Below are 26,216 nucleotides of genomic sequence, written 5' to 3' on the forward strand. Positions count from 1 at the left end.
GAACCCGGTCTCCTGCATTGGCAGGCGGATTCTTTACCACTGAGCCTCCAGGGAAGCCGCTGGAGTTTAAGTTTGAGTGTGTGTGGGGGGGGGTGCGCTCAGTCATGGCCAACTCTTTGCAGCCCCATGGACTGTTTCCCACCAGGCTCCTCTGTCCATGGGATTTCCCAGGCAAGAATACTGGAGTGAGTTGCCATTTCCTCCTGCAAGGATCTTCCTGACCTAGGGATCAAACCCGGGTCTCCTGGCTTGCGGGCAGATTTTTTACCACTTGAGCCATCAGGGCAGCCCTAACTTTGAGTGAGGGAGACAATAAATAAATTAGAAAGCTGATGAACAAGACCATGTCAGAGAAAGGAAGAAAATAAAACAGGACCATGGGCTAGAAAGGGGATTGGATGGGGCAGGGGCTGCTTTAGGGAGAGCAGCAACATCTCTTTGAAGACAAGGAGAAGCCAGCCTTGCGGGTTTCTGGGGCAAAATGTGCCAGGCAGTGGCCCAGGTCCCGAGGTGGCCTTGAGCGCCACAGAATCACAGAGCAGCAATTGCACTGGTGTGTTGGAAGCGGGAAAGGAAGGGGAGAGAAAGGTCATCACGGGACCAGATCACACAGGCTATGTTGACTCCTGAAGGGAGCTGGCATTTATTCTCAGAGTGATAGGAAATTATGGGGTGGTTTTAAGCAGCAGCTGCTGATTTGTTTTTGTCGTTGCTGTTTTGTTCTGTTTTCCGGACACACCACGCAGCATGTGGAATCCTAGATCCCTGACCAGGAATTGAACCCAGCCCCCCTGCAGTGGAAGTGCAGAGTTCTAACCACTGGACCACTAGGGAATCCCCTAGCGATTTAAGTTGCTTTTTAAGAAAGACTGGCTGCTGAAAGTGAAATGTGTCGGCTGCGGTGGATTGGGGGTGGGTGCATGACAATGCAGAGTGGAAACGCAGAGACCACTTAGGAGGGTGCAGTTTTTGTCTCTGAGAGAGATGATGGTGGCCCGGGCTAGGAGACAGTGGCCATTCAGGAAGAAGAGATCAGATTAGGGAGGGGTTTGGGAGGTGAAGCCACGGGGGACTCCGACAGATTGGACATGTGTGTGAAAGAGCAAGAGGGCTCAAGGACTCCTAGGTCTGGGGCAGCTGGTTGAATGAAGGAATCATTTTTAAGATGGATAAAGATGAGGTTTGGGAAAAGTGAACTGATCATCCTGTTTGGGGCACGTTAAGGTTGAGATGCTTGTTAGATATGCAGGAGGAGCAGTCACATGGTCACCAGGGCTGAATGGAGAGGCCAGGATTGGAGATTAGAACAGTCAGGAGTCCAGTGTCCAAACAGCACTATTTACATCAGCCAAGACATGGAAGCAACCTAAATGTCCATTGACAGAGGACTGGATAAAGACAATGTGATACACACACACACACACACACACACACACACACACACACACACACAATGGCAACCCCCTCCAGTATTCTTGCCTGAAGAATTCCATGGACAGAGGGGCCCGACAGGCTACAAGTCCATGGGGTTGTGGGAGTCTGACGCAACTTAGCAACTAAACCACCACACTGAGTAGTAGGGAACACTACTCAGCCATAAAAAAGAATGAAATAACACTATTTGCAGCAATATGGATGGACTTAGAGATTATCATACTAAGTGAAGTAAAGCCTTTGTTGTGATTCACTCACTCAGTCATGTCTGACTCTCTTTTGATCCGATGGGCTATAGCCCCCAGGCTCCTCTGTCCTTGGGATTTTTCTGGGCAAGAATACTGGAGTGGCTTACCATTTCCTCCTCCAAGGGATCTTCCCAACCCAGGGATCAAACCCATGTCTCCACGTCTCCTGTAATGCAGGCAGATTCTTTATTGCTGAGTCACTGGGGAAGCCCAAAGTAAAAGTCAAGAGGAAGACAAATATATGGTATCACTTACGTGGAATGTAAAAAGTGATACAAATGCACTCATTCACCAAACAGAAACAGACTCATGAACACAGAAAACAAACTTGTGGCTATCGAAGGGGAAAGGGAGTGGGAAAGGATGAATTAGGAGTTTTTGATTAACAGGTACAAACTACTATATATAAAACAGATAAACAACAAGGATCTACTGTGTGGCACAGAGAACTATATTTAATATCTTACAATAAAACACAATGCAAAAGAATCTGGAAAATATATATATATATATATATATATATATATATATATATATGACTGAATCACTTTGCCATACACCTGAAACTAATGCAATGTTGTAAATCAACTCTACTCCAGTAAAATAAATAGTTGGGAGTCACCAATGCAAGGATGAAATTTAGGACCTTGGGCCTGAGTGGGACCACCTAGAGAGAGAACACAGGAAAGTCAGGAGGCTCGGGACCCACCCAGCCAGTCAAGGAGCAGGGGGGAGCCTGGGTTGCTGTGAGAACAGGAAGCAGGGGGATAACCTGCCTGAGGACTGAGAACTTCCCAGTGTGTCTGGTCACCTGCTGGACCCTAAAACTGGTTGTCCAAACTATGGCACCCTTGAGAGTGAGAGGAAGGCCCTATGAGTGACAGACTAGGACAAGACGCCATCGGAATCATCCAGACAACAAGGATGATTGTTATCATCCCAGTTACTGGCACCCTTGGCAGGGTAGGTTCATGTAGAGAGGAGGCAAGGCCAGCTGGAGGGAGGTGCAGCCTCCCAGAGGTGGATGGACAGACAGATTGTGGGGCACCCCAGAATGGACTGCTCCTCAGCAATAAGAAGGCATAAAACTCTTCATGTCAGCAACATGGATGAATCTCGGAGGTATTATACTGGGGCAAAGAAACCAGGCCCCCAGGCCCCATAGAGTTCATAGTGCTGACTCCTTTTGTGTAAATAGTCTAGAAAATGCGAACTAATCTGTAATGATAGAAGGCTGGTGGGTGGTTGCTTAGGGCTGGGGTGGGAGGATTACACAGGGGTATGAGGAAGCCTTCGGGTAATGATCATGGGTGTATATGTGTTAAAATTAACAAGTTCTGTATTTGTTGTTCAGTTGCGTCTGACCCTTTGCAACCCTGTGACCTGCAGCACTCCCGGATCTTGCCGAAACTCATGTCCACTGAGTCAATGAAGCCATCCAACCATCTCATCCTTTGTTGCCCCCTTCTCCTCCTGCCCTCCATCTTTCCCAGCATCTGGGTCTTTTCCAGTGAGTCAGCTCTTCACATCAGGTGGCCAAAGTATTGGAGCTTCAGCTTCAGCGTCAGTCCTTCCAATGAATATTCAGGGTTGGTTTCTTTTAGGATTGACTGGTTCGATCTCCTTGCTGTCTAAGTTGTATGCTTTACTATTTCTTTTTAATTGAAGTACAGTTGATTTACAGTGTTGTTTTAGTTTCAGGTGTAAAGCACAGTGGTTCAGATATATATATATATATATATATAAAAGATTATATATGTTCATACCCTTTTTCAGATTCTTTTCACTTACAGGCTATTACAAAATATTGAATGTGGTCCTCTGTGCTTTAAGTGAATCCTTGTTGGTTATCTATTTTATATATAGTTGTGTGTATCTGCTAGTCTCAAGCTCCTAACTTATCCTTCCTTTGTTCCTTTCCCATTTGGTAAATGTAAGTTTGTTTTCTGTGTCTGTGGGTCTGTTTCTGTTTTGCAGATAAGTTCATGTGTGTCTTTTTTTTAGATTCCACATGTAAGTGATATCATATGATATTTGTCTTTCTCTGTCTTACTTCACTTAGTATAATATTCTCTAGGTCCATCCATGTTGCTGCAAATGGCATGACTTCATTCTTTTTTATGACTAATATTCCATTATATATATATACTTCTAGCACATCTTCTTTAGCCATTAAATTGTACACTTTAAATATGTCCAGTTTACTGTATGAGGTAGGTATTACATTCCTCGAGAAAGCTGTTTATTAGAACTGTTTTTGTGTAAAAAAGAATGACCCAATAGGGCAGTAGTAGAAGGTGTGATTCGATTTTAAGTGTGAAGCATTGTTGCCCGACGTGGGACACACGTGCTGGGAGGCTGGGAGAGAGAAACCCAGGCAGCGACCCGCTTGTGAAAGTCACTTTGTCTCATGCTGAAAGTGAAAGTCGCTCAGTTGTGTCCGACTCTCTGCGACTCCATGGACTGTGTAGTCCATGGAATTCTCTAGGCCAGAATACTGGAGTGGGTAGCCTTTCCCTTCTCCAGGGGATCCTCCCAACCCAGGATTGAACCCAGGTCTCCCACACTGCAGGTGGGTTCTTGACCAGGGGTTCAGAGTTCATCTCACCTGCCTGGCATCCTTCAGCTTCCGTGTGCAAAGAAATCATCCAGGCTATCCGTCACAAGTGCATCCTCTGTGGATCCCACACTGCATCCTCTGGGCTCCCCTCTGATTGCGGCCACAGTGAGTTGAGACAGTTCCTGGGCGTGCCAGCTGGGCACCACCCCCAGTGCCTCCAGGCTCTCAGCCTTGCTGCTTGGGTGCTTTTCCCAGAGCCACCCGAGGTCTCAGCCTGTGGACGTGGCGGGGCATCAGTGCCGCCTGGGGCAGCCGTCAACCACAGGGAAGGAGATCAGTGGATAAACGTCCAACCCCCCACCTTTGGAGGGACACTTCTGAGATTCTTTCTGCAGGTCCCTCACAGTGTCCTAGCTAGAGGGGTTCCCAGTTGCCCACAGCAGTGACCAGCCCGAAAAACTTTTTGCATTATCACCTGCCCTACCTGACTCTCCCTCAAAGAAGCACCTGTCCATAAGCTACCTGTACTCAAATCCTTGTCTCAGGCTCTGCTTTCAGAGCCCCCACCATATGGCCCCCCTGGGACCTAGGACGTCTGCATTTTATGTGCCTGCCCAGCTTTTCTGACGCAGGAGGCCCAGGACCCATGCTTTAAGGAACTATAGGCGGCGAAAACACATGAAGGATTTCACAAAGGGACGTGATGGGGCCAGATCTGCTCTTGTAGGAAATTAACTCTGGTGGCAATGTGAAGCTGAGGATGAAGGAGCAAGAGACAGGAAGCAGGCAGACCAATTAGCAGGCTGTTACCTGTGTCCCAGCAGGAGGTAATGATGACGAAGATGGCGACAGAGGCGCCTCTTTGTGAAAGGCCTTTGATTTATAGCATACGGAACCCTTTGCGCCACAATGAGACAGAGCCTGATTTAACAGCCCCAATGCTGTGGTCTCAGAAAGCTCACGTTTTTAGCATCCCACATTTCTCTTTTTCATCTGCTACTTTTTTGGGGGGGGAGGGCTGCTCTGGGTTTTCACTGATGCACAGTGGACCTTCTCTAGTTGTGGCAAGAGGGCGTGACTCTCTAGTTGTGGTGCATGGGCTTCTCATTGCAGTGGCTTCCCTTGATGCAGAGCACAGGCTCCAGGCAGGCAGGCTTCAGTCGTTGTCCACATGGACTTAGTGGCCCCACCATATGTGGAATCTTCCCAGATCGGGGATCAAACCCATGACCCCGGCCCTGGCAGGCAGCTTCTTAAACAGTGGACCACCAGAGAAGTCCCTCACTGGCTGCTTTCAAAACTTGATACATCAGTGCAATGCTGCGCACCTTCATTTTGTGAAATTTTGTATTTTTAGGACTTTGACATCGGGGCTAAGAACGTGAAGCTTTATGTCAACAAAAAACTCATCTTTGATGGCAAGTTAGACAAAGGAGGTGGCGAGGCCGCGCACAGCATCCTGGTGGGGCTGCAAGATGAGAGGATGGAAAAGAGCGACGCTGCCCTCCCGGAAGAAAGCAGAGGTGTCCGCAAGACGCCCGGCACCGAGGGGGACGAGGAGCTCCGCACCAGTCACTCGCAGCCAGCTAGAGCAGCAGAGGATGCGAAGGTTTCTTCACAAGGAAATTTATTTGGTGGAAGGATGAGTTCTCCTGACGGTGTGAAAGACAGTTTGTCCCGGTCAGAGGAGGAGCTCAGCGTTTCAGCCGCCCCGTCCTCGGTGGGTGGCGAGCCCAGTGGTCCTCCCCACTCGCCCCCTGTGGAGTGCCCTCCTCCTCCTGACCGGGAGCTCTCACTGCTCCGAGAGCTGGGAAACCTCACAGGCAGAAAAGTCTCTGAGCCGCCAGGGAAGACCCCATCCTGGTTACAACCTTCTCCCGCGGGGAAAGGCAGGAAGCCGGGAGGCCCGAAGTTGAAACCCCTCTGGCTGAGTCCAGAGAAGCCGCTGGACGGGAGAGACGGGCTTCCATCAGACGACGTCATCAGTGAGGGGCCTGGAGTGTCCGAGGCCAGGGATAAAGGCCCCCGACGTGAGCAAGGGCGGGTGAGCAGCTGGAATGTCATCGCCACTGAGAGAGCTCAGAGGACGACCCCCAAAGTCCACGGTGACGACTTTGACATCTTTAACCAGCCCCCCCACAGGGAGCAGCCTGCTAGTGGGAGGAGGGGGCTGAGGAGGGACGCCCTCAGCCTCAGTCATGGTGAGGGCCAGCCAACCAGCAGAGGTAAGTTACAGAATCCATCTGACTCACTGGGTCTATCTCAGTGGAGCCAGGGCTGCTAACTAGCATGAAGCTGTATTGCTCCCTGGACCTCAGTTTCCCCACCTGCAAAGCAAGAAGGTTCTTCTCAACCAAGGGTTCCAGATTCCCTGTCTCAGGGGCCACAGGGGTAGTAGCAGTGAGCGAAGCGGGCAAGGCACACTTTGCCTGTGAAACCCACAGGTATATTTGTCACTGGCTCCAAGATACGTTCCTTTGTCCATTTTTCTTGCTGACCATGGCTTTTCCAATCTAGTCTGTTATCTAACCTCTGATAGAGATATTTGGTCTCTAATTACTTCACTTTATTCTTAACTGTACTGTTAGGAGAATAGTGCAAGTGTGATGATAAGTAGCAACTAATTCTTGCCTGGGAGTTGGAAGTACTATAGGGAATGGTGAGGACTGTGGCAAACTGGAGAGCACAGACCCACCTAAAAGGGGCTTTTTGGCATTCAGAAATACAGGCCCGGGGCTTCCTTGGTGGTCCAGTGGTTGAGAATCTGCCTTGCCATGCAAGGGACATGGGTTCGATTCCTAGTCAGGGGACTAAGATCCCACATGACACAGAGCAAGTAAGCCCATGCGCTGCAACGAAAGATCCCACATAAGGCAACTAAGACTGAAGGCAGCCAAATAAATAAATATTAAAAGAAAAATAAATATTAAAAGAAAAATAAATACAAGACCCTTGGGCCAGATCTCCCTTTTCCTTTTATCAAGAGAAATCAAAATTGTAGAATATTCTTATTTTTCAACATTGGCCACTGATGGAGATTATTTTTAAACCACTGTGTGGGTCCAAAAAAAAAAAAAATACACATCTGCTCGCAGGATTCACCTGCTTTGTGAACTTTGCAGTAGATTATCTCCAAGAGATCTGAAAGGAGATGCCAGTGTCTGGGTTTCTGAATATTTGCACTCAGATTTGGCTACCAGGACAGAATGTAGCAGAACAACATGAGTCAAACCACTTGAATCCAGACTCTGCTACTTGTAGACCTGAGACTTCTAGCCTGGGTCCTGGAGAGCTGGACACTTCCACTTTCTGAGCCTCAGCATCTTCATCTGTGAAATGGGGATGAACTCACACAACTACCCCTTCCCTAAAGTGTTGTAAGAAATGACTGAGATGATGGCTTCAAAATAGTGACCAGAGCCTGGCATGTGGAATGTGCTCCAGAAGTGGGCGCCATTATTTCAACACTAGCTTCTACGTCTTTTATTGTCCACAAAGCTCCTGGGCCTACCAAGGCAGGGCTCACCTCGAGATCCTCTGGGTTTATCCCCACTCTGTACCACACAGAAGCACAAGCCCTGAAATCAAACGTTTATCCTGATTCCCCACTGCCAACCCAAACTGTGGGCAAGTTCTGAAATCCCTCGGAGCCTCCATTTCCTCATTTGGAAGGAGGCAGATAATACCCAACTCATGGTGGGCTACAAGCTGGGAGGCTCAAATGAGATCATACACGGGCAGCATTTGGCACTGAGTCTAGCACATAAGAACACCCAACAGATGTTCGCTGCCGCTGTTTATTATTATTGTTGTCAGCAGCAGCAGCATCCCCACTCTGTGATACAGCGGCAGCATCATGGGATGATGGTATAGCTATATGCAAAGCCCATGTATATATTTTTAGTGAATTACATTAGCACCTGCACTATTCTTGTCTAGTGGACAGACTCCAAAAGTCTGCATTTTGCCAGAGTTACACTTGGAAATGTGGAGAGTTTGTGATCTCTTTCAGACCCTCGATGTCACTCAGGGCAGAGCAGTTCCCGCAGACTCTTGAGTGCCTTTCCATGGTGAGAGGTGGCTCCCTTCTCCCAGGCAGAGCTTCTGTTCCTGACTCCTCAGCCTTACAGATTGTGCTGCCCACCCCGCCAAGACTTAACCCTGAGACTGTGTATCAGGGAGGAGCGCAGAGTGGAAGAAAAGGACCAAGAAGCTCTTTGGGGACAGGGGCCGTGTCTTATTTGTGTTGGGATCCCCAGGACCTCGGGCTTCGTAGGTAGCACTAATGGTAAAGAACGCACCTGCCAAGGCAGGAGGCATAATGAGACACGGGTTAAATCCCTGGGTCGAGAAGATCCCCTAGAGGAGAGCATGGCAATGCACTCTGGTATTCTTGCCTGGAGAACCGCATGGACAGAGGAGCTTGATGGGCTGTACTCCAGGGTGTCACAAAGAGCTGGACATGACTGAAATGACTTAGCACACACACACCCCAGGACCCAGGTGCCTGACTCATGGTGGGTCTCCTGCAGTGTGTCGAAGAATGATGAAAAGAAAGAATTGCAGTGGCTAGATGCATGGCATGTTTGCAGTAAACCAGGCTGTCGTCTGGGCATGTTACTCAAACGGGCTCATTTAATTCTCATACCAGCCCCATTTTATAGATAAAGAAAATGTGGGGATTTCCCTGGTGGTCCAGTGGTTAAGAATCTACTCGCCAATGCAGAGGACATGGGTTCGATCCCTGCTCTGGAAAGATTCCACATGTCGCAGGGCAACTAAGCCTGTGCGCCTAAACTACTAGAACCTGCGAGTCGCAACAAGAGAAGTCACTGCAATGGGCAGCCTGTGCACTGCAATCAGAGAGTATCCCTCATTCGCCGTTAACTAGAGAAAGCCCATGCACAGCAGTGAAGACGCAGTGCAGCCAAAAATAAATTAATGAATTAAAAAAAGAAAATGTGAGGTAAGAAAGCAGGATAAGATGGAAGGTTCAAAATGGTGGCATAAGAAGATCCCACTCACTTCCTCCCACGGACGCAACGAAACTACAATTGCATGTGAAATAATTCCCCCTGAAAAGGACCTGAAAGCTGGATGAACAAAGTCTCCACAGGAGAGGGTAAAAGGACAGCATTAAGGTGGGTAAGGGAGGCAGAGAGATGATCTCATTAAGGAAGAAAACCACACCCCAACCATGACAGTCTGCAGATGGGAGGATTACACAGGTACCGTTACTTTCTCTGGGGATTGAGGAATTTGAGCATTAGGCACCCCAATTCTTGGATCCTACACATGAGAGATGAGCCCCCAAAACATCTGGCTTTGAAAACCAATGAAGAATACACCCCAAACTATAGAACTGCAGAGAATGGAAAGCTAGCTTTTAAAGGACTCACTCACAGATTCACTCAACCTGAAAACCAGTACAAAAACGCTGGGTTAAAAAGTTCATGGACCATAGGTGAATGGGACCCAAGTACTAATCCCAAAGCATCTGCTGGAACCATTTTGAATGCTCCCTGGGAACTGAGAAACCGGGGGGAGCCATTTTTGAAATTTCAAGCTACTTTTTTGATCCCAGTGCCTGTGGGTGTCATTTTAGAATTCTCCCTCTGGTCTGAGCACCAACTGGAACACCCCACTTACAACCCTACCCACCCCTGCACCTCAGCCAGGCCTCACAGCTGACTAGGTGGTAAACCCTGCCCACTAGAACCCAGCAGCCATCGGGTCAGCATTGCTGTCTTTCCAGGGGTTAGCCCTGCCCCCAGTGCATAGCAGCACCCATGACCACGCCACAGCAAGAGCGTGCCTGCAACCCATAAGAGGACACCCCTTGAGCACCTGGCTCTGGTTCCCAGGCAGAATTGCATTTCTGAGCCCTGCAGGATATCTCTTAACGTAAGGCCACTCCTTCAAGACCAAGAGAGTTGATTTACCTAACATATAGAAACAAGCACTGAGAATTAGGCAAAATGAGGAAACAGGAATATATTCCTATCAAAAGAACAAGACAAAACTACCAAAAAAGAACTAAGCAAAACAAAGATAATAATCTACCTGGTAAAAAGTTCAAAAAAAATGGTCAGATGATGCTCATAGAAATTGGAAGAAGAATAGAAAAACCCAGTGAGAACTTCAACAAAGAGATAGAAAATGTAAGAAATTATCAAACAGAAAGTATAACTGAACCGAGAAATACACTTGAGGGGTTCAATAGCATATTGGATGAGATAGAAGAACAAATCAGCAGGCTGGAAGACAAAGCAATAGAACTCACCCAGGGACAGAGCAGCATAAGAAAAAAAGAATATTAAAAAATAAAGATATTTTAAGGGCACTTTGGAACATCAAGAAGAATACCATTCATATTATAGGCTCCCAGAGGAAGAAAAAGGGCATGAAAAATTATTTGCAGGAAAAGTGACTGGAAACTTCCCTGGGGAAGGAAACAGACATCCAGATCCAGGAAGCCCAGAGAACTCTGAATACGATGAACCCAAACAGACACATACCAGGCTGTGCCCCGCAACTACTGAGCCCACACTCTAGTGCCCTTGAGCCACAACCACTGAGCCCATGTTCCCTAGAGCCTATGCCTGGCAACAAGAGAAGCTGCTGCAGGAGAAGCCCATACGCTGCAACTGGAGAAAACCTGTGCACAGCAACATACATACATAGAATTTTTAAAAAGAAAGAAAGAAAGATGACATACCAAAATCTGTGTGATATAGCAAAAGTGGTTCCAGGAGGGAAGTTCATGGCACTACAAGTTTGCCTCAAGAAATAAGAAAAATCCCCAATAAACAACCTAATGTTGCACCTCAAGGAACTAGAAAAAGAAGAACAAATGAAGCCCAAAATTAGCAGATGAAGGAAATAATAAAGACCAGAGCAGAAATAAATGAAGTAGAGACTAAAATAAAATAGAAAAAAATTTAGTGAAAGTAAGAGCTGATTCTTTGAAAAGACAAATGAAGTTGGGAAACCTTTAGCTAGACTAACCAAGAAAAAAAAAGAGAAAGAGCTCAAATAAATAAAATCAGAAATGAAAGAGAAGTTACAACTAATACCACAGAGATACAAAAGATCATAAGAGACTACTATGAACAATTGTACACATAAATTGGACAACCTAGAAGAAATGAACAAATTGCTAGAAATAAACAATCTTCTAAGGCTGAATCATGAAGAAATAGAAGAGTTAAATAGATCAGTTACTAGTAAGGAGATTGAAACAGTAATCAAAAATCTTCCAACAAACAAAATCCCAGGACCAGATAACTTCACTGGGAAGTCTATAAAACATTCAAAGAAGATTTAATATCTAATCTTTTCAAACACTTTCAAAAAACTAAAGAGGAGGGAAAACTTCCAAACATTTTATGAAGTTAGCATTATCCTGATAGCAAAACTAGACAAGTATGCCACAAAAGAAAGAATGGAAGGAAGGAAGAAAGAAAATTACAACCCAGTATCACTGATGAATATAGATACTGAAATTCTCAACAAAATATTAGCAAACCTAATCCAACAGTACATTAAAAGGATCACACACCATGACTAAGTAGGGTTTTGTGGATCACAGCAAACTGTGGAAAATTCTTAAAGAGATGGGAATACCAGACCACCTTACCTGCCTCCTGAGAAATCTGTATGCAGGTCAAGAGGCAACGGTTAGAACTGGACATAGAACAACAGACTGGTTTCAAATAGGAAAAGGAGTATGTCAAGGTTGTATATTGTCACCCTGCTTATTTAACTTATATGCAAAGTATATCATGCAAAATGCCAGGCTGGATGAAGCACAAGGTGGAATCAAGATTGCCAGGAGAAATATCAATAACCTCAGATATGCAGATGACACCACCCTTATGGCAGAAAGCAAAGAACTAAAGAGCCTCTTGATGAAAGTGAAAGAGGAGAGTGAAAAAGTTGGCTTAAAACTCAACATTCAGAAAACGAAGATCATGGCATTTGGTCCTATCACTTCATGGCAAATAGATGGGGAAACAGTGGAAACAGTGAGAGACTTTATTTTGGGGGGCTCCAAAATCACTGCAGATGGTGACTGCAGCCATGAAATTAAAAGACACTTGCTGCTTGGAAGAAAAGCTATAACCAACCTAGACAGCATATTAAAAAGCAGAGACATTAACTTTGCCAACAAAGATCCTTCTAGTCAAAGCTATGGTTTTTTTCAGGAGTCATGTATGGATGTGAGAGATAAAGAAAGACAAAGAAAGCTGAGCACTGAAGAATTGATGCTTCTGAACTGTGGTGTTGGAGAAGACTCTTGACAGTCCCTTGGACTGCAAGGAGATCCAACCAGTCCATCCTAAAGGAAATCAGTCCTGAATATTCATTGGAAGGACTGATGCTCAAGCTGAAACTCCAATACTTTGGCCACTTGATTAAAAGAACTGATTCATTAGAAAAGACCCTGATTCTGGGTAAGATTGAAGGCAGGAGAAGGTGGTGACAGAGGATGAAACAGTTGGATGGCATCACTGACTCGATGGACATAAATTTGAGCATCTCCAGGAGTTGGTGATGAACAGGGAAGCCTGGTGTGCCTCAGTCCATGGGGTTACAAAGAATCAGACGCTACTGAGTGACTGAACTGAACTGAACTGAACTGAATTCCAGGGATGCAAAGATGATTCAATATCCACAAATTAATCCATGTGATACAACAGAATGAAGGATAAAAATCATATGATTATCTCAGTTGATGTAAAAAAAATTGCTTTTGACAAAATTCAGCATTTATTATGATAAAAATTCTCAACAAGATTGGTATAGTGGGAACATACCTCAACATAATAAAGACCATATATGAAAAGCTCACAGCTAACATAAAACTCAATGGTGAAAAGCTGAAAGCATTTCCTCTAAGAGATCAGGAACAAGACAAGGATGCACATTCTCACTGCTTTCATTCAACATTGGAAGCCCTAGCCATAGCAATTAGGCAAGGAAAAGAAAAAAATCATCCAAATCAGAACAGAAGAAATAAAAACTGTCATTATTTGCAGATGACATGATACTACGTATTGAAATAGAAAACCCTAAAGACTCTTATCAAAAAAATTGCTATAACTAGTAAATGAATTCAGTAAAATTGCAGGATACAAAGTCTAATATACAGAAATATGTGACATTTCTATACACTAATAACAAACTATCAGAAGGAGAAATAAAGAAAATAATCCCATTTACAATGGCATCAAAAAAGACAAAATACCTAAGAATAAATTTAATGAAGGAGGTAAAAGACACTGAAACTATACAACACTGGTGAAAGAAGTTAAAGACACAGACACACAAAAGGATGATATTCCTTGCGCGTGGGTTTGAAGAACTAATATTCTTAAAATGTCCATACTACTCAAAGCAATCTATAGATTTAATGCAATCCTTATCAAAATTCCAATGGCTTATTTCAAGAACTAGAAGAAATAATTCTGAAATGTGTATGGAACCACAAAAGATTCCAAATAGTCAAAATCATCTTGAGAAAGAAGAACAAAGCTGGAAGTATCATGCTCCCTAGTTTTAAGTTATACTACAAAGCTATAATAATCAAAACAGTATGATACTGATACAAAAAGAGCCACACAAATCAATGGAATAGATTTGAAAGCCCAGAAATAAACCCATGCATATATGGACTGTTAATCAATGACCAAGGAGTAAAGGTATAGAATGAAGAAAGGATGGTCTCTCCAATAAATAATGTTGGGAAAATTGGACAGCCATATGCAAAAGGATAGAACTAGAGCACTGTATTACACCATACACAAACATTAACTCAAAATGGATTAAAGACCCAATTATAAGACCTGAAACCATAAAATTCCTAGAAGAAAATACAAGCAGTAATCTCAATGACACCAGCATTAGAGATGTTTTTGTGGCTCTGACTCCAAAGATAAGAGAAAAAGGCAAAAATAAGTAAATGGGACTACATCAATCAACAAAGCTTATGTACAATAAAGGAAACCATCAGAATGAAAAGGCAACCTATTGAATAGGAGGTGATATTTGCAAATCGTATGTTTTAAGAGGTTAATATCCAGAATATATAAAGGACTCATACAACTTAACAACAACAACAACAACAATGGATTTAAAAGTGGGAAAAGGACCTAAATAGACATTTTTCCAAAGAAGACATACAGATAACCAACAAGTACGTGAAAAGATGCTCAGTATCACTAATTATCAAGGAACTGCAAATCAAAACCACAAAACTGCAAATCAAAACCTCCTCATACCTGTTAGGATGTCTACTATCAATAAGACAAGGGATAACTAATGTTGGAGAGGATGGGGAGAGAAGGGAATTCTTGTACACTGTTGGTGAGATTGTAAATTGGTAGTCACTATGGCAAACAGCATGTAGATTCCTTAAAATATTAAGAATAGACTGCTATATGACCCAGCTGTGCCACTTCTGGGTACTTATCTGAAGAACATGAAAACACTAATTTGAAAAGCTATACGCACCCCCATGTTCATTGCAACATTATTTACAAGAGACAAGATATGGGGAAAAAAAAACCTAAGTGTCTGTTGATGAATGAATAAAGATGTGACATGGTACATATATACATGGAGTAATATATGTACTATGTAATGTACATGAGAGGACCTTGAGGGTATTATGCTAAGTGAAATAAGTCAGACAGAGAAAGACAAATACTGACGACTTCACTCATATGTAGACTCTAATAAACAGAATAAAATAAAAACAAATTCACAGATATGGAAAAACTAGTGGTCACCAGAGTGCAAGATGATTGAAGTGTGGGTGAAATGGATGACAGAGGTCAATTTTATGGTAACGGATGGGAGCTAGATTTATGGTGGTGATCACTTTTTAGTGTATACAGATATTGAACCACTATACTATACACCTGAAATTGATTTGATTATAAAAAGAAAAGAAGACGTGAGGTTTAAGTAATTTTCCCCAGATCACACAACCAATAAGGGTTGGAGCAGGATTTAAGGCCAGGCAGCCCTGCTGGCTTCCGCAGTGGCTCAGTGATAAAGAACCTGCCTGCAATGCAGGAGATGCAGGACACTCGGGTTCAATCCCGGGGTCAGGAAGATCCCCCGGAGGAGGGCATGGCAACCCACTCCAGTATTCTTGGTGGAAAAATTCCGTGGACAGAGGAGCCTGGCAACTACAGTCCATGGGGCACAGAGTCAGACATGACTGAAGCGATCAAACGTCACACACAGCCTGGCTCCAACATTCATCTTTCATGCTGCTACCCACAGTGCCCTGCTCACCCTGCTGTTATCAGCCACCTGCCCCCAGAAGACTTAGGCAATTCCAGGCCTTCCTGGTAACAGACCTAGAGAACCGCTGGGAGTTATGAGGTGATGGGCATTTTTCTAACTTGTCCACGATCAGAAGACTTTGTCTCACTTTAATTTCCTTCCAGGCATTTCACTGCTTGGCTCAACACACATTAAGAACTGAGCTCTTGAGATTTCATGCTTGTTAAGCTGGTCATGCTAAAAAGGAGAGTTGCTTAGAAATTTTAAATTACTCATTACATAGAGCCAAATCCCACAGCCATGCCCTTCAGGAAAGGTTCAGGTCGAGCCCTCCAACAGTGCTTGTAGAATGAATGACTGCCCAAGTTCCTCCCTGGGGCTGGAATCCTGCTGTCATCATCAGACAGAGCCTGGAAATCCTTTTGTCCAACGGAGTATCTCATTGTAAGGACATCTGCATTTTGGAAATGTCTTTATCGGGGCTCAGTTAGCTGCAGGTGAATGAAATCTCATCAGTCCAGTTTGAGCAGTAAGGGGGTGTTATTTGAGAAGCCTCTGGCCCTGCAAAGACAGGAAGCATCACATGGGATTGAAAGGAGGAGCCAGGAAGCCAGCAGGCACCAAGGATGCTTCTCCTAAACTCTCCAGGACTGCTGGGCCCTCCCTCGGCTTCTCTGCAGGTCCATTTTCCCTCACTGTTCCTCCTGAGATCAGTTTTCTCAACTCTGTGCAAATAGCAGGAAGTGGCCTTGCAGTCTCTCTCTCTGACATGAGTGAAGTGAAGTGAAATTTGCTCAGTCATGTCTGATTTGCAACCGTATGGACTATGCAGTCCATGGAATTCACCAGGCCAGAATACTGGAGTGTGTAGCCATTCCCTTCTCCAGGGGATCTTCCCAACCCAGATATCGAACCCAGGTCTCCCGCATTGCAGGTGGAATCTACCAGCTGAGCCACAAGGGAAACCCCAATTCCAAAGACTCACAGCAGAAGCTGATTGGTTGGCTTGGGTCAGATGGCCCCTTCTTGTCCTATCAGCTATGGCTCTTCACCTAGAATAAACGTGGCTCTGTTGCATCTCACTATGTGCTTTTTCACTTCCCCTTTTAGTAGCATTTAGTGCCGACCTCAGGGTTTCCTCAGTGGCTCAGATGGTGAAGAATCCACCTGCAATGCGGGAGACCTGGGTTCGACCCTGGCTTGGGAAGATACCCTGGAGAAGGGAAAGGCTACCCATTCCAGTATTCTTGCCTGGAAAATCCCTTGGACAGAGGACACGGGAGGGCTCCACCCCATGCAGTCGCAAAGAGTTGGACGTGACTGAGCAACTAACACTCCATGATGATGCCAGTGGTTTTTCTAAAGTGAAGTTCAGAACGTTGCCGTTCATCTCAACCTCCGCCAAGGAATGGTTTTGAACCTTAAGTCCCGTCATCTCATATTGGTCCCTCCCAACCCGTGTTGACTGCAGATGAAAGCAGTAGCTTTCTGTTGTCCGTTCAGATCTGCGGGGAGGAATGCTGACGGACAGGACAAAGCCCTGATCCCAGCAGTTGCCCGACTCCTAAGGACTAACAAGTCGCCTGTCCTACTGCAAACAGAGGGAAACTTGGCCCCAGCCTGCTGTCACATCTGAGAGGTCCAGGGCGAAGCCTACACCTCTCCACTTTTAAAACCCAGTTGTCCCTCTCTATGGGAGAGTGGGTCAGAAAGCAGACACGGGATGAAAGCCAAGTCCTGCCTTTCTCGCACACCCCAGCAGAGAGAGGCGCGCTGAGTTCCTGACACACAGGACTTAGCGCTTTCTCCTTCTGTGCCCTTGAAGACCAGCCCGGCCCATTCATTTCAGTCAGTGGAAATCAAATCACAATAAAGTGAGGTGGTGACGATCCATATGGGAAGTTCCTTGTGCCAGATGTTAAGCGTCACGCCTGGAGGCAAGGATGGGAGGGACTCCTGGGGTCTTGTTAATGACAGATGAGAAGTAGGGGGTGGTGAGGAGGTGCAGGAGGACTGACAGGTGGAGGGGGGAGTCCCTCGGCCTCCAGCCCTGAGCACAGGGGGGACGTGATCATGGTGCCAAGCCCCCATCCCTCTACGGACATACACTTAGGAGCACGTCCAGGCACCGGTTCTGTGCCAGGCCCTGGGATGCAACAGGGGAGAGGGCAGAGAAGGCCTCTCCCAGAAGGAGGGTGTCTAGAAGAGCCGGTGTAGTGGGTCTCTGGGGCAAGAGCGCTCCTGGCAGAAGGGCACCGTGAGGGCAGAGTCTCTGAGGCCAGGAGAGACTTGTGTGGGTAGAATGAAAGGCTGACATAGCAGGAGTGGGATGCTCATGGAGAGAAGGGTGGGAGGTGAGGCTGGAGAAGTCAGCTGAGGCTGGGGGGGGGGTCACACTCAGGGCCCTGGGGGCACAGTGAGGGGTTAGATTTTCTTTATTCTCAGTATCATAGTGAAAAGTGTTAGTCGCTCACTATATGAGACCCCATGGACGGTAGCCCGCCAGGCTCCTCTGTCCATGGAATTCTCCAGGCAAGAATAGTCAAGTGGGTTGCCTTTCCCTTCTCCAGGGGATCTTCCTGACCCAGGGATTTAACTCAGGTCTCCCACTTTGCAGGCAGGTTCTTTACCATCTGAATCACCGGTATAGTAGAAATAATGCCAATTAGAGGATTTGATCGACTCCACTTTAGATATCTGGAGTTGGAAGTGACAGAGTGGACATGTCTGGATGTTCCAAGGGATCGTGGCGATTGAAATTTGGTATCCCAGGGAGAGGGGCCAGAACTTGGCTTATGACAGTGAGCGGGGCCTGCACGGGAGCCAGGAGCTGGATGAAGGGAGTGCTGGGGGAGGGCAGGAGGGGGCTGAGGCACTCTGGTGCAACCCGAGTTAGAGCACTGGGAGGAGCGGAGGGCGCTGTGACAGAGAGGCCCTGTCGGCAGGGGAGAGTGGCGAGCCAGAAAGAGATGTCTCTTGAGCTGGTGGAGGGGGCACCCAACTTGCCTGGGATGTCAAGGAGGGACAGAGGACAAAGAAAGATTGTGTGCTTGGAGTCATTGTGTACTTGGATAAAGTTGCTTCAGTGGAGGGGTGGTGGGAATTATAAGACTCTAATGGATGCAAGAGACAGAAAACCACCAGGGGTTTGACTTCAGGCATGGCTGGATCCAGGGGATCATATGATTGTCATCAGGACTCTCCAGCTTTCAGTTCACATCCACCCACTTCATTCTCAGCCACACTCTCCTATCCCCACAATGTAGCCAATGGCCACTGACCACTCCACCCCTCCATCCTACCTGCTCAGCGTGCACGCATGCTAAGTCGCTTCAGTCATATCCGACTCTTTGCAATCCCACGGAGTGGAGTCCACCAGGCTCCTCTGTCCGTGGCATTCTCTGAGCAAGAATACTGGAGTGGGTTGCCATGCCCTCTTCCAGGGGACCCTCCCGACCCAGGGATGGAACCTGGGTCTCTTACGTCTCCTGCATCGGCAGGCCCATTCTTTACCACTAGTACCTCCTAGGAAGCAGCACCAATTTAAAGAGAGGCTCTCCTTTCCCAGAGCTCCTTTCATGAACCCAGCTTGGAAAGATGCTGTCAGCATTCACCTAAGCTGCATGGCCTAAAAGTAAGGGGTACCCAAAGAAAAATTGGGATTTTTGTTCTGACGAGAAGAAGTGGAGCTTGGGCTGGCAAACAGCCACAGCTCTGCACAGAGGAGCTGTGTTACAGGGGGTAAAGAGAGGGTGGTGGTCATGAGGGTGCAGTGTCTGCAATGAAAGAAGGAAGAAAATAGGACGGCAGTTGGAGGGAGCCACAAGATCAGGTCAGCTTCCTTTTTCTTTCAGGTAGGAGAGATTTATGCATGTCTGCAGGCAGAGAGAAGGGAGATGCCAGTGGGGAAGGAGTGATTGAAGATTCTGGAGAGAGAAGATAATTGATGGAGTCAGGCCCCCTAGGAGACAGGCAGAAAATGGAGTACAGGGCAGAGGACGAGATGAAAGGAGAGAAAACAGAATGCCAGTGTCGTCAGCTGCTGTTTTTCCAGAATGACACCCTTAGATGTCAGTCAGCCATGGCTTAGCTGGGGGGACCGGCCACTGCTGGATGCACACGCGCAGGCTTTAATATCCTACAAGGAGGAGGGCAGGGCCTTCAGAGCCACCCCCGAGGGCCAGGCCCCTGTTCTCCACATGCTCCAGACATAAACTCAGCTCTTGGAATCAATTTCATCACAAGTAGAAGTAAATTCCTTACCTTGTAGTATACCTGGGTCATTTGGCTTTTTTAGTAGAATTTTGTCCTTGATTATAAAAATAATACACGTAGGGAACTTAGAAGAGAAGATGTCAAAGAAGAAGGTTCAAGTCTTTCCTACTCCTCACCCAGAAGTGATATTAACACGTTGGGACATGCTGCCCACACAAGAGGCCGCATCTGAAATGGCATATCTGACTTTTTTTTTCCCCCACGTAACATTCTTTCACATGCCTTCCACCTGCCATTCGGTAGTCTTTGAAAAACCCCGTTAGAGTCACGTGGCTGTGACAGCCTCCAGAGTAGACCCTGGGGTTGCTGACTCAGACGCTGCAGGCAGCCTCATTACTTTGGGTCGGGTGAGTTTCTGAAGCGGGGATGACTTCCGGCAAAGGTTCTCCCACAACCGAGGAATGTTCCCTTGATTTGCATGGTCGTCACATTTTTAGAAAATCCAAAGTATATCGAAAAAATACTTGTCTCTTTGTAAAACAACAAGTTTCCAGACTCGGGTGACCACAAACAGTTTTTTTTTTACCAACCTGAACGGTGCCTGAGACAGGAGACCGGACTGTGCCTGGACCATTCCTAGTCGTATCCCTGGCTCCACCCTTCAAATGTCAACAGGGCCAGTGGGCACGAAGACAGCCAAAAGCATCACACCACCCACTGGTGAAGAATTGGGAGAAGAGATAGGGAATTTGGGGTCAATAAGTACACACTGCTATATTTAAAATGCATAACCCACACGGACCTACAGTATAGCACAGTGAACTCTCCTCAATGTGATGTGGCAGCCTGGATGGGAGGGGAGCTTAGGGGAGAATGGATACATGTATATGTATGGCTGAATCCCTTTGGAGTTGATTTGGAACCATCACAACGTTGTCAATCAGCTGTGTTGTTGTTTAATTGCTAAGTCGTGTCCAACTCTTGGCGATCCTCTGGACAGTAGCCCACCAGGCTCCTCTGTCCAAGGGATTTTCCAGGCAAGCATACTGGAGTGGTTTGCCATTTCCTTCTCCAAGGAATCTTCCCAACTCAGGGATCAAACCCATGTCTCCTGCATTGCAGGTGGGTTTTTTTTTACCACTGAGCCCATGTTAATTGGCGACGTGTCCATGCTAAGTTAATTCAGTCGTGTCTGACTCTTATGGACTGTAGCCGCCAGGCTCCTCTGTCCATGGGGGTTCTCTAGGCAAGAATACTAGAGTGGGTTGCCATGGAGGGTCTTCCTGACCCAGAGATCGAACCCTCATCTCTTACGTCTCCTGCAAGGGTGGGTGGGTTTTTTACCACTATTTTCACCTGGAAATTGGCTATGCTCCAATATGAAATAAGTTTTTAGAAAAACACCCACGGTTTCTAGAATATGCCCCTGAGGGTGACCCCCACCCAGCTGAGAGCCACAGGATGAGACAAGGTTTAAGGGTCCCTGCTGCCTCATGCACCGCTAGTGGAGTTTCACCCCTCCTGTGTCCTTCCTTCCAGAAGACGCCTGGTCCACCCGGATGCCGCCACGGCCCTGGTGGCACAGTGAGCAGGAACACACCTTGCACGAATCGTGGGACTCCCTCACAGCCTTCGACCGCTCCCACCGGGGGCGCATCTCCAACATGGAATTCCAGGGCGACATCCTGGACGAGTTCCTACAGCAGCAGAAAAGCAGCCGGCAGAGCGACCAGCCGCCCCCCTGGAAGGAGGAGAAGCCGGAGCCTGTGAAAGGGCAGGACCATGGCTCCCTGGAGACAGACGACGGGGGTGACTTCAAAATCCCCGTCCTTCCCTATGGACAGCACCTGGTCATCGACATCAAGTCCACGTGGGGGGACAGGCACTACGTTGGCCTCAACGGGATAGAAATATTCAGTTCCAAGGGGGAGCCAGTGAGAGTCGAGAACATTCAAGCTGACCCCCCGGACATCAATATCTTACCTGCCTACGGGAGAGACCCCCGCGTGGTCAGCAACCTCATCGATGGGGTGAACAGGACCCAGGATGACATGCATGTCTGGCTGGCCCCCTTCACGCCGGGCAAGTCCCACTCCATCTCCATGTACTTCGCGCAGCCTTGCCAGGTCGCCCTGATCAGGATCTGGAATTACAATAAATCACGGATCCATTCCTTCCGGGGCGTGAAGGACATCACGATGCTGCTAGATGCGCAGTGCATCTTTAAGGGAGAAATCGCCAAGGCCTCCGGAACCCTGACGGGAGGTACGGTATGGCTGTAAGAATGTCCTCGAAGCCCCTGCCCGCTACTCGCCGAGTCTCTGATAGATCCCTCTGCTTTCCTTGACCTGGCCCTATTCTTGCCTTTTGCAGTGGGGTGTGCAAGAGCTGGCCTTACTGAGATGCCTCCTCTGGGTACCAGCCTTGCTCAGCTTCCTAGGGCCTGAGTCTGACAAGGGGAATCCTTCCATAAGTGACTGATGGAGAGAGTGTTCTCGGGAGAACCTGTAGGGCAGGGAGGGGTGTAGGATGTGGAAGGGTCGGGGGAGAAGCTAGAAAGGAAGCTTTTTCAGGGGAAGCCCAGCCTCAGTTTGATCCCAAGGGGAGCTCGGGAGTTTAAATTTCAGGATCTGTCCTGTGTAATGGCAAAGGAGCAAGGCTTTGGAATCCCCAGGCTCCCCTGGTTGGGGGACGTAGCTCCCACACCCTTCCAGGCAAAGCCCCCTACAAGGACCAGCAAAAGATCCGTGTAGGGCACCAACAGGATCAGCTTCAATGCCTCACCGGTGCCTTCGAAACATCCCTTATTTCATGACAGATCACAGTGATCCTCATTAGATTGTGCTAAGGCACTCAGCTGTGTCTGACCCTGTGGGGCCCCCTGGACTTTAGCCTGCCAGGCTCCTCTGTCCATGGGATTCTCCAGGCAAGAATACTGGAGTGGGTTGCCATGCCCTTCTCCAGGGAATCTTCCCAACCCAGGGATGGAACCCGGGTCTCCCGCATTGCAGGCAGATTCTTTACTGTCTGATCCCCCAGGGAAGCTGCCCTCATTAGAACAGGTGCCTTCATTAAATCTATATGGTTCTTACAATCCATGAATTCCATTTGCAAAGATGTAAAGAAGAATAAGCCTCAGTTACTCAAATCAAGACCTGTTAGCGGGTTGGGATTTTCCTAGCCCAGAGATTGATGGGTTTAGGTTCCCGATCTGCTCATCGTTGGGATGTGCGATGAGCTGACTCTTCCGTCTTCCCGGTCCCCCTGTCAGCTCCAGAGCACTTTGGCGACACGATCTTATTCACGACCGACGATGATATTCTCGAGGCCATCTTCTGTTCCGATGAGACGTTTGACCTGGACGTGGAGAGCCTGTGCAGCCTGCAGAGTGAGGAGGCGCTGAGGAGGCCCAGCACGGCCGATGGCCAGGGGGAGGAGAGGCCATACACCCAGGCCGGCTCGTGGACTGATGACCGGGTAGGACTGGTGGTGAGGGGAGCGGTGTGGTGGGCAACGGGGACGGCACCCCAGATAGATTCCTGCTCCTGACTCAGAGTAGAGCAGGAGGAATGAAGATGGATGTCCCGTAAGCTGCTGGCGCTCCTGTTTTGACATTTCCCATTTTTCTGCTTCATTTTTTGTGCTGTGTGTCGTATTTCATTCTCTAATTATTTTTTTTTTTAAACCAAAGTGAAGAAAGTATTCAAATTTTAATCAAAACTGGGAAAATCAGTTCTGTGTCATCTCTGTAATTTAGAGGTTGGCAGTCTCGGGGGAATTTTTGCTTTGGGTTGTGTTTTGATCACTCACTGTTTTTTTTCTTTTTTTTTTTTTTTTGATGGAAGGCCTGCAAATGCTTTTAATAGGTGGACTTGAGAATTAAAATAATGATGATCCTGGCAGTCACTTCTTGGGCATATGTCGTGATCAGTCGTGGAGCACTTGTCTTGGTGTTTAACCCTCCTCACAGCCCTTGGAGTAGAGATGATTAATAATATCCCTATTGAGGAAACCAAGGTTCAGACAGGCTAAGGGACCTATCCAAGGACACATCGTGAGGGAGTAACAAGGCTCAAACTTGAATGCAAGACTCTACCAAGTCTGTGCTTTTCTTTTTTTCAAATATTTATTTACTTTGTTTATTTGGCCATACCAGGTCTTAGTTGCTGCATGTGGGATCAAGTTCCCCAACCAGGGATCGAACCTGGGCCCCCTGCATTGGGAGTGTGGAGTCCTAGACACTGGACCACCAGGGAAGTCCCAAGTCTGTGCTTTTAATGGACTAGTTATCGAAAATGAAAGATGACCTTCAGGACAGGGATCAGCCCAAGTCAAAGACCAGTGGTCAAGGTCAAGAGACGCCAGGGTCTCCGGGAACATTCTTGAGGCCATAGGAGAAAGAGGACATAGTTAAAGAGGGTGGGGACAAGAGTGGAAACAACCAACCAGGAACCAAGGACAAAAGATTTCAGCTGCAGGAAGGTCACGTCCAAGACGGGGCAGTGATACGGCTTGTGGACCCCACCATGTTCACATATTGCAACCTGCAGGGGCCCGCAGAGCACCACGTGAGATGGGGAAGGGGCGAGGAAAGACCCCTGTCCTCCCCTCACCAGACAAGCTAGCCCGTTGCCAGTGATTGTCCTGATTCTTTCAAAGAAAGCCGGAAATCTGGATTGTTATATAAAGTCTCCCCAGTTAAAAAAAATGTTGGCCATCAATTCATAGTATTTTCAAACCTTCTACGGGCCACAGAACATGTCTGTGTTCTGGCTTCACTGCGTGGGCCTCCAGCTGAGAGAGAGCCTCGAAGCCTTTCACTCACCCACCATTTTCCACGTGGTGATGTCCCTGCTCAGAGACTCTGATCCGATCGAGTCCTGTGAGGGGCAGAGAGGGATCACTTTCCCATGTCTCGGAAATAAGGACAGTGAGCTCATGGGGACCATGTCAGGGTCACACCCCTAGCAGGGGGCTCACCTAGGTGTCCAGATCTGTCCATCCATCAGGGGGTGTCCTAGGAGGCTCAGGGAGGTCAGGGGATCAGGGAAGGCAAGAGAAGGCACGTGGGCTTTAGGGCAACAGTTTTCCCGGTGGCCAGAGGCTGCTCAGCGTCAGAGGACAACTTCTGGCAGACAGCCTTCCTCCTGTTCCTCCCCATCGCCGGCCAGGGGCCTGAAGGGGCTGGACTGAGGGGTCATTAGGGTGTCATCGGGTACCCAAACACTATCTCCACTAAAACTCTAAGATCCGGACAAGTGGCTTCACCTCTCTTTGCATCTCAGCTTTCCTATCTAGGTCAGGAAGATCTCCTGGAGAAGGGAATAGCTACCCACTCCAGTATTCTTGCCTGAAGAATCCCATGGACAGAGGAACCTGATGGGCTACTGTCCATGGGGTCGCAAAGAGTCAGAAATGACTGAGCAACTAACACTTTCCCGTCTGTGAAGAACTACAGGCTCTTGTACCCTGATTTACAGTGCAAAGATCTAATGAGAAAAGTTTACTATTACACAGATCAAGGAGCAGGATGTGGTGGCCCACTCTGTCTATAGACCAGGGGTTCTTTATCTTCCTGCCCATGGGAATCATGGGAAGGTTTAAAAAATGCAGATGCAGGGGGACTTCCCTGGCAGTCCCGTGGTTAAGACTCCACACTGACAATGCAGGAGGCATGAGTTCGATTCCTCGTTGGGGAACTAGGATCCCACATGCTGTGCAGAGCGGGCCAAAAGATTTTTTTTTAATGCAGATGCACAGGCCCCAGGGTTGAGAACCACTCTCTATGTTTGAATTCTTTCTCCTCCTTCCTTCCATCCCTCCCTCCCTCCATCCCTCCCTCCCGATCTCTCTCTCACTCCCTCCTTCCTCCAGCCCACTGGATAAAGTAGTTAGAGTCCTTCCCTGGTCCAGAAAATCTGATCGCCTGAGCTGATTAGTGTCCAACACCTCCCGTAACAGTTAGAGCTTCCGGCAAAGACATCAGATGCAGGAGGGTTTCTGGGCCCGCCCGTATTACCAGTCACAGGGCTCCCACCAAGGTAGAAAACAAAACACTGGAAAAGACGCCGGGACTTACCTGGGACGCGGGGTGGGCAGCAGTAGCTGGAAGAATGGCCAGCCAGCTGCGTGGGTATCACTAGAATCACCCCTTCCCTCTGCTTCTCCCCCACCCTGTGTGCAGGGCCTGGAGCCAGAGCTGCCCCCCAGTCCCCCTGTCCCTGATGTCACCACGCCAGAGCCGGGCGTCTACCACGGCATCTGTGAGTACCCTCCCCTGGGGCAGTGTCGCAGGAAGGAGGATCTTCGGGGGTCGGGGGTGGGGAGGGAGTTGTGGCCACTTGGGACAGGGTTTCCCAGGACAGTGGAGGAGATTGTACCATACTCAGAGACACCAGGCCCTGGGACAAGTCAGGGCTGAAATCGGCTGGCGCTGGGCTCACTGGCCCTGGCAGGGCTGT

General features: G+C 47.7%; 1 protein-coding gene across 1 annotated transcript in view; it reads left to right on the forward strand.

The window, feature by feature from the left end:
- The window catches only part of KATNIP (katanin interacting protein), a 228,755-nt gene that overhangs the window by 175,597 nt on the left and 26,942 nt on the right, over positions 1–26,216 (forward strand). The window contains exons 15-18 of the mRNA XM_065924545.1: positions 5,600–6,467; positions 21,295–22,020; positions 23,027–23,232; positions 25,940–26,018. Coding sequence (XP_065780617.1) covers positions 5,600–6,467; positions 21,295–22,020; positions 23,027–23,232; positions 25,940–26,018 — 1,879 coding nt within the window. The remainder of the gene's footprint in view (positions 1–5,599; positions 6,468–21,294; positions 22,021–23,026; positions 23,233–25,939; positions 26,019–26,216) is intronic.

This window comes from Muntiacus reevesi, chromosome 2 (assembly GCF_963930625.1).
Source record: "Muntiacus reevesi chromosome 2, mMunRee1.1, whole genome shotgun sequence".
NCBI classification, from domain to species: Eukaryota; Metazoa; Chordata; class Mammalia; order Artiodactyla; family Cervidae; genus Muntiacus; species Muntiacus reevesi.